Source organism: Hydractinia symbiolongicarpus, chromosome 9, assembly GCF_029227915.1.
Source record: "Hydractinia symbiolongicarpus strain clone_291-10 chromosome 9, HSymV2.1, whole genome shotgun sequence".
NCBI lineage: Eukaryota > Metazoa > Cnidaria > Hydrozoa > Anthoathecata > Hydractiniidae > Hydractinia > Hydractinia symbiolongicarpus.
In genome coordinates this window covers 26,994,829-27,007,578 of record NC_079883.1, presented here as the reverse complement: position 1 = coordinate 27,007,578, position 12,750 = coordinate 26,994,829, and the positions used below count along the sequence as shown (strand labels likewise).

Sequence of the window (12,750 nt, the reverse complement as noted above, 5' to 3'; positions counted from 1 at the left end):
GTCAAAAATCTCTAACCTATTTGAAACAGCCTGACATGACATTTTCGGAGTTTTTAGTTTTTAACTTGTTATGGCAAGTTACACAGACATAGTAACTTGAAACAAAACAAAAAAAATAGAAATTTTTCAAATCTGTAATATCATACTGTATGAAACTTCAAAACAGATCGTTTGCACCTATTGTATACCCCACAAATATAATCCTTCCTATAGTCCTTCCTAATCATATTTTTGAAGCTAAATATCCGCCTATCTCAGGGCCTTGCTTTTCTTGTGCTTAAAAGTCTTTGAATTTCTAGCTATTTATCGCAAAATAATCTTTTTTAAAAGTATATTGTCACGATTACTCTCGTAACTTTTATGACTTTTATGTTTTCAGAATTTATAGCACAGTGCTTTTTTGTTTACCTTAATTATTTCACATTCATCTGCATAGTGCTCTTTTCTTTTTAATTATATTTGCTTATTTTTTAATTGCGTACCTTACGCTGCTTTCTTTTTCTAGATTTAACATTTTCCTTAGTAGCGTATTGTTCTCTCTTAACCTTTGTGTAATTTTCTCCTTTGAATGTTGTTACTTTCTTAGAAGTAGAAATATGAGTCAATTGTTTTTTACTGACACTAACCTTAGATTGTATTTCATATAAAAGAGAAGACTTATTTTGTTTCTGAAATTTGTCACCTTCTACAATTAGGTTACCAAAGGTATTTTTGTGACAACGTTCCCAGGCTATCAAGCCGACTTAAAAGCATGTATGTAAAGTATGATGGAATGTTGACGGAAACTTGGATCCGACCCAATAAATTCACTATCACTATGGTTTGTAAGTACGCCTTCTTCATATAACGAAACACTTCATCCAATAAGGTTTACAATCTTCCATGACAGAGAATGCAATGACATTCTGAGCTACCATTTTGACCATAAGATAAAACACCCCTGCCCTCAATTTTACACTTTCCCTGAAATAAGAAACGAAAAAAATCAATGGGGAAGTCAATATATTTGATAGAAGCTAGCCTTTCTTTTCTTTTGTTGTTGTCAAGTAACCATCTTCCATTCATTAGCAGTTGACTTTTCATTCGTGGCTTTATAATCCACATGTGCGCTGCCTCTGCTAGCCATTTTGAAAGGAAAGTTTTCGCTTGCTGAGTTTTGAACATGTGCAAAATAATAAAATCAATTGACCAACTACGTTCCGCAGTGTTTTTTTTCAGACCAATCGCGTTTCTACTAATTCAAAACAGGGGGTCGCGCTTTTTAAAAGAAAAACAGACTCGGGCCCAGTTTTCTGATTTTCTCGCGAACTTTCAAGCGATTCTTTGTTATGCGTCTTCTTGAAAATACTTATGTGCACCACGATTTCTTCTCAATTGTTCAACAACAGAAACCACGAAAGACTGGTCCGAAATGTTAATGTTTGCATGTATGGTGTGATTAGCATCTCTTAAAGAATTTACACATGTTTAACATAAATAATAACACCATTTTATACTCGCTTTGAAAGCATGGTACTTCACAGTAGTGAACAGGGAAACCTTTACTGATATTAATAACAATTGCAAAGTTTTCCATCATCTTCAACAACGATTGGACATTCAGAACTTTTATTTACAGAGAAAGAGGAGGACATTACTTGTTTTATTTCATTTGTCTCCATAAAAGCATTAACATTTCTTTTGCTTCACTAAAATGACACATTTTTATATTTTTCATTTTCTTCTCAACAAGATCTTGTAAGTCAGTATTACCTGGACAAAATACGCATTTGACCGAAAGTTTGTAAACAAACCAACATTATTACTTGTCAATATAAGGTACAGACTACAGCCCTCTGTATGATGTAACACCAGTGTCATATACTAGACAGCTTTGCCAGTTGTGAAATGAATCTATGAAGCTATATCGAGCTAGTTAGCTAGTTAGCTAGTTGACCTGTGTTATCTCAAGGGTTAACACATCAATCGTTGTTCCTTATTTTCATTTCTTAGTCTATTACCCAGCTTCACTACAATTTTTCCGCTGATGAATAAAATTACTGTGAAATGTGTCAAATAAGGGAACTTTTAATGCAAGAAGGAAATGCTTGAGCATTCATTATTTCTTTTTAATATTTTTGGGCAAATTCCCTAAATTGTGGTATACATTTTCAATGTTTTCTTCTGTATTTTGACCTCAAATTGTCCTAAAATCTTAAATCTGGCCACCGTAGTGAATACGCATGCGCCACATCACAGCTAACCATCATCTAAAAGCTGCAAAATTGTGGATTAAATTAAATCATTAAAATGTTTTACTGCAAACTTTGTTGCTCACTTCAATATTTTATGTATTTTATAGGCTGTTTAAAGTTTTTATATAGAGACCAGTGGGTATGACTTTTATTTACATGAACTTCTGTGACATTATGTTACGTGCAATATATTTCTAACAATCTCATCCTAAGGTTCGCTGTAATGAATTTTTTAAATGAGTTTTTTAATATTTCTTTTTTATGTTCTGCATTTCGTATTATTTAACCCATGTTTTTATTGTAACTGGATAATTTTTTGTAGAGTATAAAACTAATGTCAATATCACTTGTGAAATCTATCATTTAACTATTATATTTCGCGAGTATTTTTTTTATAACATCCACAAAGTTAAGTCAGAAGTAAGATAAGTTTTTTTAAAAAAATTGCAAAAACTGAGAATTTTAATATTTAGAAGTATTTAGAATCTAATATTTATAATAGAAATAGCAAAAAAAACTGTATAAAAAATATGTTGTTGTTTCTTCGTAATAATAATTCTTGAAACATCGAATGTTTTGTGATCATAAACTCCCAGCAACCCGAGTATTTGCTAACTCAAATAATTTTAGCGTACCACTGCGCCAAAATAGTCTGACAACTCCTACTCATGTGTGAAGTGGCTGTCATAGTTGCAACTTTTTTCAACTAATATTCGTTTAAGGGATAACTTTTTTCCAACATTCGTTATTAAGCGTAATTTTTTTGAAATTGCGTCCACTGTTGCTTAATTTTTGGTTAGCAGTTTTGTGATAGGTAATTTTTTTTTTAGGTTTTACAGCTACAAACATCCCATCGCACGTTCTCTCTTCTAAAAGACCACTTACATGTTTTTTTATAAACAAGTAAAAAATCGACAGGCCAGGAGAACAAGCTTTGTAAAAAATCGACAGGCCAGGAGAACAAGCTTTATCCTTATGTTATGCTTAGTTGAGAAACAAATTAAAAACTGAGTATAAGTATGCATAAATTTCAGACAGTATAGTGGTGTTAATTAATTTGCGGTGTATTAGAAAATAGTAAAAATACGTTACAGAAGAAGAAACACATCAAAAGGATTCAGCAATTCTGGGAATATGCTTATCAGGTTTAAAAAATTCCATATCTGAACTTATTCATGCTGCAAACCAACAATCTGCAACGTTAGAAACAAAATTTGCAATTTACCTTTTTGATAAAAAAACCAAACCTTAATGACAGCATTTTGCAGTTTGCTCAATCACAAAAATAATTGTCCCAAAAAAATTCTTTTAGACCTGCCAATGGCAACAACAGTTTCGCTAAAAATTTTCGTCACACTTTATTCCCCTAGCAATATTTTAAGTTTTTATGCCTCGATCAAAGATTGCAAGTGATAAATTTACGTCGTCAGTATTTCTGGGTAGATTGCATACGTGTATTCTTGGAGGAAGATGTCTTTATATGATGTGTCAATGAAAATTAAGCCTTTTTTTGAAAATATTGGGCGATTTTATGATCAACGAAAGTTAGTATACTTTTTCTGAGTAGTCCCCCCTATCTGTGCTTTTGAAGCAGATCGAAACGTGCAACTTTACAAAAATATATTTTAAAGCGAACAGCCAGTACCAGCATGGTGCTAGGTGCAGTGTTTATCGAACGTGCAGTGTCTATCGAACGCACTTCTAATATGCCCAGCACTTACAATTTAGATTATGTAAATTTCAACTCAAGAAAACAAGTCGATCATATGTACCGGGTTTTTTTTCTGTGCATGATGTGCTACCACTATGACGACGTACTGACTGTGTCGTCAGTATATCATCATATGCGGGAAAAACGACTCAGGTGGCGATGAGTCACGCAACATATATGGCGGTGTATTGTTTTGAGTAAAAAGGATAGACTTGTATAAAATACAACTATATACTTTGTCGACAACGGGATAAGTTCAAAATACATGTTATAAAATCAGAAGAATTGGATATACACGGGTTTTTTTTTAAAGGAAATCCCAAAAATGTTTTATCCTAAAAATAACAAAAGAAGTCTTTTCTTCTTCAATAAAAATGTTGTTTACAGCTGTTGATAAAATATCGTAGCTATTTATATAGAAGATAAACGAAGAAAAATTAAGAAAAAATTTAAGAAAATTTCAGCCTATATATTAACGCATTTTGCTAAGAAAATTGAGGCTCAGGTCAAAAAACGGTTTTCTTATGAAATAAACAACGTGTATATATTGTATTCATACCACTGTCACACTTTTTCTTCTCGAATCTGCAACTTATTCGAAGTAAAATACAACTATATACTTTGTCGACAACGGGACAAGTTCAAAAATACATGTTATAAAATCAGAAGAATTGGATATACACGGGTTTTTTTTTTAAGGAAAATCCCAAAAAAGTTTTATCCTAAAAATAACAAAAGAAGTATTTTCTTCTTTAATAAAAATGTTATTTGCAGCTGTTGATAAAATATCGTAGCTATTTATAAAAAAACTAGTCGTTAGCCCGTGGAAAAATCCACGGTTCACCCGTCCTTTCTATACCGCACAGCGTGCGTCTCGCTACTTGCACAGCTAAGCTAGCATTTTGCGTGTCAGACAAACGTATACGGGCATTATAATATAGACTAGTCGTTACCCCGTGGAAAAATCTACGGGTTCGCCCGTCCTTTATATTTACCTGTCGCAGCAAATTGGATAAAAATATATCGCATTTGATATTCGTGTTTCCGAAACATCATTTTCTAACTCAGCGGGGGGTCCGCGCAGAGACAGACAGACGACGGCTATTATTATAGAGAAGAAGATAAACGAAGAAAAATTAAGAAAAAATTTAAGAAAATTTCAGCCTATATATTAACGCATTTTGCTAAGAAAATTGAGGCTCAGGTCAAAAAACGGTTTTCTTATGAAATAAACAACGTGTATATATTGTATTCATACCACTGTCACACTTTTTCTTCTCGAATCTGCAACTTATTCGAAGTATTCAGTTGCCATTCAGTCCAAGAGCCGTCGAACACAGGCACAACTTTTCCCGTAACACGAAAACTAGCAAAGCTCAAAACACAGGCTGTAATACCACTTCCGCAGGAGGCAACCACATCTTTATCAAGCTGCACACCGCTATTCTTTATATACTTTTCAATGGCTTCCTTTGAAAGCATGACATTATTCTCACGATCAAAACATCCAAAATATGGCAAATTGACAGCTTTTGGCATGTGACCACTTGGTATTTTCGGATTAGGTTCAGGTGCAACACCAATAAATCGACCATTTGTTCTTGCATCCATTACTTGAGTTGGGGAATCTTTTTTAATATTTTCTTTCATAAATGCAAGGTCTTTTACAAGTTGGGGTTGAAAATTTGCTTTAAAAGTCGACTTTGCTGCTAAAAAGAGTAAAAGGTAAAAAGTTAATAAATTCATTTCAACTCACTCATATTTTTAGCTACAAAAAATATAAATATATTTATTTATAAATTTAATAAATAGGCTAGAGAAACAAATCAGAACGCTTTTGCTATCTCCAATTAGTTTAAAATAAATGAAAGGTAAGGGCTGATATTTAGGTCAAAATCTAAGCAATCTAACAAATAAAAATAATAATAAAAACTAGAATATTACGCTTATAATTTTGAGTCTGAAATTTCAAAATTTTGCTATTAACAATCGATAGTAAATTAAAAAAATTTAGTTGATTATAAAAATTATTTACTGATATGAAAGTAAAGAAAGGGAAGACTTTTTTTCCAAGCAAAACATCGTTTGTTTGCGAGTGGAAATCTTACAAATATTTATTTTTTAATACCTCGCAAGGCTACAATATGGTTCATTGTCTTGCGAACATCTTACAAAGATTTACCAAATTCGCAAATACCTTTGTAAACTGCAATTAATTTAAAGTCCAAATATCCCTAATTTTATCACAGAAGTAAAATCTATTACCTGGAACGTTTTCTTCTTCAGAGTAATCCCCACTAGCTGTTGAGTATCCTAATTTCTTCCATCTTGGCAAACCACCATCCAAAATCGAAATTTTGGTGTGTCCAAATAATTGAAATAACCACCAAACTCTTGGTGCTGAAAACAGACCAAAACGTTCACTGTTATCATACAAGATAACATGGTGATCTGAGGAAACTTTTAAACTGGAAACATAATTTTCAAATTGAACAGGAGAAGGCATTGTGTTAGGCAGTGAGACTTCTTTGTTTCGACATTCTTGTAGAGAGAAGTATCTTGCACTAGGAATGCGGCATGTTTTGTGCTCTGTTATAAAATCTCGCTTTGACATTGGCAAATCCCATGTTGCATCTAATAGTATGTATTTATCCTTCCAGTCACTTTTCTTCATTTCTTCGTTAAGCCATTCAGTACTAACCAGTGGTTCAACGTTTGCCATTTTTTATTTAAAATGGTGATAGGTAAATAGTGCTAAAGTAAGAAATTTCCACATGTCGATATAACATATAAATTCTAACTAGTGATAACGTATAGACAAGAGAAATGTTTCTTTGAACCCAGCTAATTCACAAAACATTAATTTAAATGTTTGTTTGTTATTTCTATATGCGTAAATGACTTTATAACCGGTACAAGGGGATATAAGTCACAAAAATTTTTTGCCACAAAGCTGTGTAGATAAGCTTTTAATGTTGTTCTACATGGAATAAGTATTGAATGGGTACCAGAATTGCTGAGGATAAAATTCATTTTATGTGTAATAAGAAACAGAGGTTTGGAAATTCGCAAAGTTATTACCGCAAAAGTTAAAGTCAGTCGTAAACAAAAAAGGTTTTTACCCGCAAAATGTTTTAATTAGAAATTGTTTTAGAGAATATGTTTTATAAAATAAAATCTATAAAAGACTAGTCGAAATAAAAGGGAACAAGAAGCCTTGCGGCTTAAATATTTCCGCCATTAGCAATAATCTGAAAAAGATATAAAATCGTGACATACATGTCACGATTTTATAGCTATAATACATTATCTTTCACCAAAAATATCCAGCCTCAACAATTCCTTTTCAAATTAAAATTCATTGATAATTAATTAGTTCTGCTGAATATAGCTTTAGTCTACGTGCTTACAAAATTGTAGTACAGAAGGAAATGACGTAATTATATAACATCAAGGATTGCGCATTATAAGACGATCTTCATTATGCTACACTGCACGAGCTTTAACTTTCGATTATAAACTTTAAAATAAAGTAATGTTCATTGGATAATAAAACAATTTGTTGCACTGTTAGGATTCTTATTAGCTTAAAACTTATTTTAGCCTCGTTCTCAGAAAAAAATCTGTCAAAACGAGGATTTAAGCTTTAGCCTGGATAAGTTTTAGGCGTCCAGGCTCTGGGCTGTCTCTATCTATCTATCTATCTCTCTCTCTATCTTCCCGGGCGATATTAAAGATTCCGCCTTCGCCGGCGGAAATCAAAAATGTGTAAAACCGCAAATATTCTAATTTCAAAAACTTCTAATTTCGCATAACTGGAAATTTTTTCCTCGCAAAACGCAAAAATTTTTGCGGTGAAATTAACCTGCTAAAGTTCCTTTTAAAGTACATCGGTCTATATATACCTGTGTGTTCCTTACACAAACAAATGTTTCGTAAACTGAATATAATGAATATGATTTTTTGGAACAAATAACAAAGCAACAATGCTTTTCAATGCAAATTTTTATTCTAAATTAAATATTAAAATACAAAAAATTAAATATTACATCAGTGCAAAGGAATAACTAGTTCACGTAAAGTCCTTAGGTGCTTGTGGAAGGGAGAGGTTATGACTTGACCCCAGTGCTCCAAAAATTTTGTCCCTTTCCCATTGTATTGAGCACCCGTGAATACTGTCATTATCCTAATTTAGTCCGCCCCAAAACTTCGTGTGCACCTGAATGAAAGTACTGTATTACTCTAATAATTAAACGCTTATCCTCCTATTCAGAGATAATTTTCAACGTACCAAATTTAGTATGCACTTTATAGTGATCCTTAAATGTAAATAATGAATTCTTTCAGAAAAAAATATGAGTAGTGTATTTGACCGAAAAAAAACTTATGGATGATTAACAAGTTGCAGCCACTATCATTAGCTTCTATTCTAAATAATGTTCGTCTGAACTTATTTTTTTGGGCGCATTAAATTAGGTTAATTACGGTAGTTAAAAAAAGTCACTGGAAATTAATAGTCTATGTTTACTGGCTATAAAAATTTACTCTTTAAATGAAGAATTATTTGAAGAAATTTTTTTCTTTTTACTTAAAATATGATTGACTACACTTCAAAAGATTTTTCATGAAATTTAATTGATCTGAACGTTATACATTTAATGACCTCACACAACTACCAGCATTCCAAAAAATAACAACAACAATAACAAAAATAAATTAAAATGAATAATTATAACATCACATGTTTTATTTCATTGGCTATCAAAAAAATCATTCCTTCTTTTCTTCTCGAATTTGCAATTCATTTGGGGTATTCAATTGCCATTCAAACCAAGAGCCATCAAACACAGGCACAACTTTTCCCGTAACACGAAAACTAGCAAAGCTCAAAACACAGGCTGTAACCCCACCTCCACAAGTTGCAACCACATCTTTATCAAGCTGCACACCACAACTTTTTACATACTTCTCAATAGCCTCAGGTGACAGCATAACATTATTCTCACGATCAAAACAATCGAAGAATGGCAAATTGACAGCTTTTGGCATGTGACCACTTGGTATTTTCGGATTAGGTTCAGGTGCTACACCAATAAATCGGCCATTTGGTCTTGCATCCATTACTTGAGTTGGGGAGTCTTTTTTAATATTTTCTTTCATAAATGCAAGGTCTTTTACAAGTTGGGGTTGAAAATTTGCTTTAAAAGTCGACTTTGCTGCTACAAAGAGTAAAAGGTAAAAAGTTAATAAATTCATTGCAACTCAATCACATTTTTAGCTACAGAAAATATAAAAATTGGTTCTACTGTTACAGGAAATTATCAATGGTACTACACTGTAAGTAAAATCTTTTACCTGGAACGTTTTCTTCTTCAGAGTAATTCCCACTAGCTGTTGAGTATCCTAATATCTTCCATCTTGGCAAACCACCATCCAAAATCGAAATTTTGGTGTGTCCAAATAATTGAAATAACCACCAAACTCTTGGTGCTGAAAACAGACCAAAACGTTCACTGTTATCATACAAAATGACATGGTGATCTGAGGAAACATTAAAACTGGAAACATAATTTTCAAATTGAACAGGAGAAGGCATTGTGTTGGGCAGTGAGACTTCTTTGTTTCGACATTCTTGTAGAGAGAAGTATCTTGCACTAGGAATGCGGCATGTTTTGTGCTCTGTTATAAAATCTCGCTTTGACATTGGCAAATCCCATGTTGCATCTAATAGTATGTACTTATCCTTCCAGTCACTTTTCTTCATTTCTTCGTTAAGCCATTCAGCACTAACTAGTGGTTCAACGTTTGCCATTTTTACTTAATAGAACTAAAAATATATGGTATGGCATAAAATTAAAACTGTTTGGAAAATACATCTTTCCTAACTTACTGAGCAAATCTGTTTTTAACATATAAACAAAGTCAGCTATTGTGAACAAACTTTGCCAATAGTGTTAAAAACTGTTAGTTAATTTGTGTTTTTTTCAAAGGATTTCACACTTTTACTCATTTTCAACAAAAAATAATGACTTCATATCAGAAGGTTCAACCTAAGAACTATTTGTCGTCCTTCTCTACCAGATTGCCTGCACAGTATTAATTATTGTGAACATGTTATGTTTTTTTATAAGCAAGTGAAAATTTCAAATCCAGCTTAGAGTATCCTAGATTATGCTTATTGGAGAAACAAATTAACAAGAAAGAACAGGGACCAAATTAAAGTTACAATAACACCATGCCAAGCTCAGACAGTAAAGTAGGACGAATACTGCCTTTAAACATCCAATACCCGAAAAACATTTGCCCAACTTTGAAGTGAGTAGATTCTGTATAGATATATCGAATAATAATCTCTTATAATAATAGGAAGAGAGAGTTTGTCTGTCTGTGACAGGCAAAGTGGAAGTGTTCCTTTTCCTTTGAAGTTAGCTTACATAGTTATATGTCTTATTTGTTAATTATTCTGACGTTCTGCCACGACGTCTATGCATTAGACTGACGTCAATAGCACTTTTAAAATTATGGAAATAATTTCATTGCCTTTCATCCTTGCCATTCAGGCCTTTCATCTTGAAAAGGGGCAACCAGGATCCAAATTGGATACGTTACCCACAGCTGGGTCTTACCATTTGTTTTGGAACAGACAGGTTGATCATGTCATCAAAATAACTTTAACCCTAATTGGTTGAGGGGTTTTTGGGAGATATTATTACCCACGGGCAGATCCTTCATCCCCATGGTTAAAATCTCCACTTTCACCGTTCGTCCTTACCCTTGCTTCCTTTGCCTCTTTCCCGGTTTTTTTCATAAAAAAAAAACGAGTAAAAATTAAGATATACATATAATCTATTCTATATTTCAAAATAAAGTGCCTCTAGTCATCGATTACAAAAGTATTACTTTTTCGCCTGGCTCTGGTTTCCCAGCTGGTTGATTTTGATCTTTGAGTATTCAAAAACATTGTTCTGATGTCACGATCACCTTTGTAAATTCATTGTTTTTGGAGATTTTTCAACAATAGATTTGGCTGTTTATCAAGAGAGCTAATTTTTTCCATTTTCATAAATAGTCAAATCAGACCATTTCGTAAGATTTTAGGCAGGCGTGCGGTAGAGTGCATGCCTCAAAAATTCTGCGTGTGCGATCCTTTACCCCTGTACACGGCACAGGGGCTGCTGTTTTGGCGTAAGGAACAAACAAAGTGCAAGTTCCAACAATGTATGGCAAGGAATTTCAACCCATAAGTTGTAAGCAGACTTGTTAATTAAACTTTGTTATTACTTGTGGGGCAAACAGATATATAAATTAAAATAAATTACGGAAAGTCGAATGGCGCTAATAAACCTGATGTTTGATGAATCATAAAAATTATCCCTTAAAAGAATATTTCATTATTAAAGAAGTTTCTTTTCATATTAGTTATATTATCTTTTAGTTATTTAAGCTTAAATAACGCTGTATTTCTTTTAAATTCTCCAAAAGGCGACCTTACAAAGATTAAAATATTGTTGCATTTTTTTATAAAATCATTAAAAAGAAACTCACAAAGCCTTAATATATCCTGGTGCGTAATACATTAACCCAAACTGAACAAACAAAATAAAATATCGATGATCCCACCATTAACTTATTAATTGTTTTCATTGGTTCGCAAAATTTGAAAGGAAAAATAAACAAATTCTTTAGAAGATAGCAGCCCCACACTAGGTTGTTAGCAACCTATATCTATTCTGCATAATACCCCTTGGTCGGCAAAGAGAAATAAAGAAAGCAAATGGTAGCAATTAAATTCACATTATCAACATTTGGTAAAGAATGCTCACATGCGATCTATTGTGAGTTCGGTAAAAGAATGATCATTTATTTTTAAGGTTTATTTAATAAATTTTCTTTCTTATAAATACAATAATTTTTAATTACAGCAATTTTTAATTGGGCATGCGATGAATTGCACGCCTAAACAAATCTGTGCGTGTGGGAGCGTGCACATGCGATTGCACACCTTTCACAAAATGGCCTGTCAAATATGTAGAAACACGAAATTAAGTCCCCACAAAATATTAGAAAATATCTCATCCGCCAAAATACGTCCCTGCGAAATGCCCAATTTTTACGGAAGAGCATAACCGCAAATTTAATGCCCGCAAAAATTCATCACAATAAAGTAATTAAATAAAAGATGTTAAAATTTTTTCTGATTTTAACATTTAAATATTGCCTGAAAATCCGATTTTCTCCGATTTTTAAGTAAACTAAAAAAATCAGATAATCGAATTAATCATGTGTCCAAATTTACAAAATGATTCCCCTTATTGAAATAAAATTGCGTTGCAGTTTCACCTTCAAATATCATCCTAACGAATGAGTTGGAAATGTTTACAAAGTTCTGTATATGTGCACGCATCTTAACAGGCAATAAAGGAAGGACACCATAAAGGAAATTGATGATTTCCTTTAATTCATAGATTTAAGGAATAATAAACAATAAAAAAGAAGCTGGAATTGGTTTTTCTTAACTATCATTTTCTCCTTTTAAGATCAGGTTTTAATTATTTCAAAAAGGACATGTGTTGCTTTTTTAATTAATATAATTTCTTTGATTGTTGCGGTCTGTTCTTTATATTTTTTGCATGTGTGCATGCATGCGCATGTCCAATGTTTTAGACACAAAATCAAAACAACTATGTCAGGATGCAACTCATTTATAAGGATTTCATAGAGAATTTTAAGGGGGAGTTTGAGGTTTGAGGATCAGCTTCCCCTTCCCCTTCCAACAAGATTAAACCCCAATATTTTTCAATCGTT

General features: G+C 32.6%; 2 protein-coding genes across 2 annotated transcripts; both read right to left on the bottom strand.

Annotated features, from left to right (window-relative positions):
- Positions 1-4,728: 4,728 nt before the first annotated feature.
- LOC130657329 (uncharacterized) lies at positions 4,729-6,846 on the bottom strand. The gene is made up of 2 exons (XM_057460308.1): positions 6,211-6,846; positions 4,729-5,654 (listed from the first exon to the last, which is right to left on the bottom strand). The coding sequence occupies exons 1-2, from the start codon at positions 6,665-6,667 to the stop codon at positions 5,209-5,211; spliced, it is 903 nt and encodes a 300-aa protein (XP_057316291.1). The 5' UTR covers positions 6,668-6,846; the 3' UTR covers positions 4,729-5,208.
- A 1,086-nt stretch (positions 6,847-7,932) lies between these two features.
- On the bottom strand, positions 7,933-9,866 carry LOC130657328 (uncharacterized). Its single transcript, XM_057460307.1, has 2 exons — positions 9,301-9,866; positions 7,933-9,164 (listed from the first exon to the last, which is right to left on the bottom strand). Exons 1-2 carry the CDS (start codon positions 9,755-9,757, stop codon positions 8,716-8,718), a joined length of 906 nt encoding a protein of 301 aa, XP_057316290.1. The 5' UTR covers positions 9,758-9,866; the 3' UTR covers positions 7,933-8,715.
- Positions 9,867-12,750: the final 2,884 nt, after the last annotated feature.

Coding starts and splice junctions, on each gene's coding strand:
- LOC130657329 (XM_057460308.1), bottom strand. CDS start 6,667: ATGGCAAACGTTGAACCACTGGTTAGTACTGAATGGCTTAACGAAGAA. Junction 5,655..6,210: donor TGAAGAAGAAAACGTTCCAG/GTAATAGATTTT, acceptor TACTCTTTTTAG/CAGCAAAGTCGACTTTTAAA.
- LOC130657328 (XM_057460307.1), bottom strand. CDS start 9,757: ATGGCAAACGTTGAACCACTAGTTAGTGCTGAATGGCTTAACGAAGAA. Junction 9,165..9,300: donor TGAAGAAGAAAACGTTCCAG/GTAAAAGATTTT, acceptor TACTCTTTGTAG/CAGCAAAGTCGACTTTTAAA.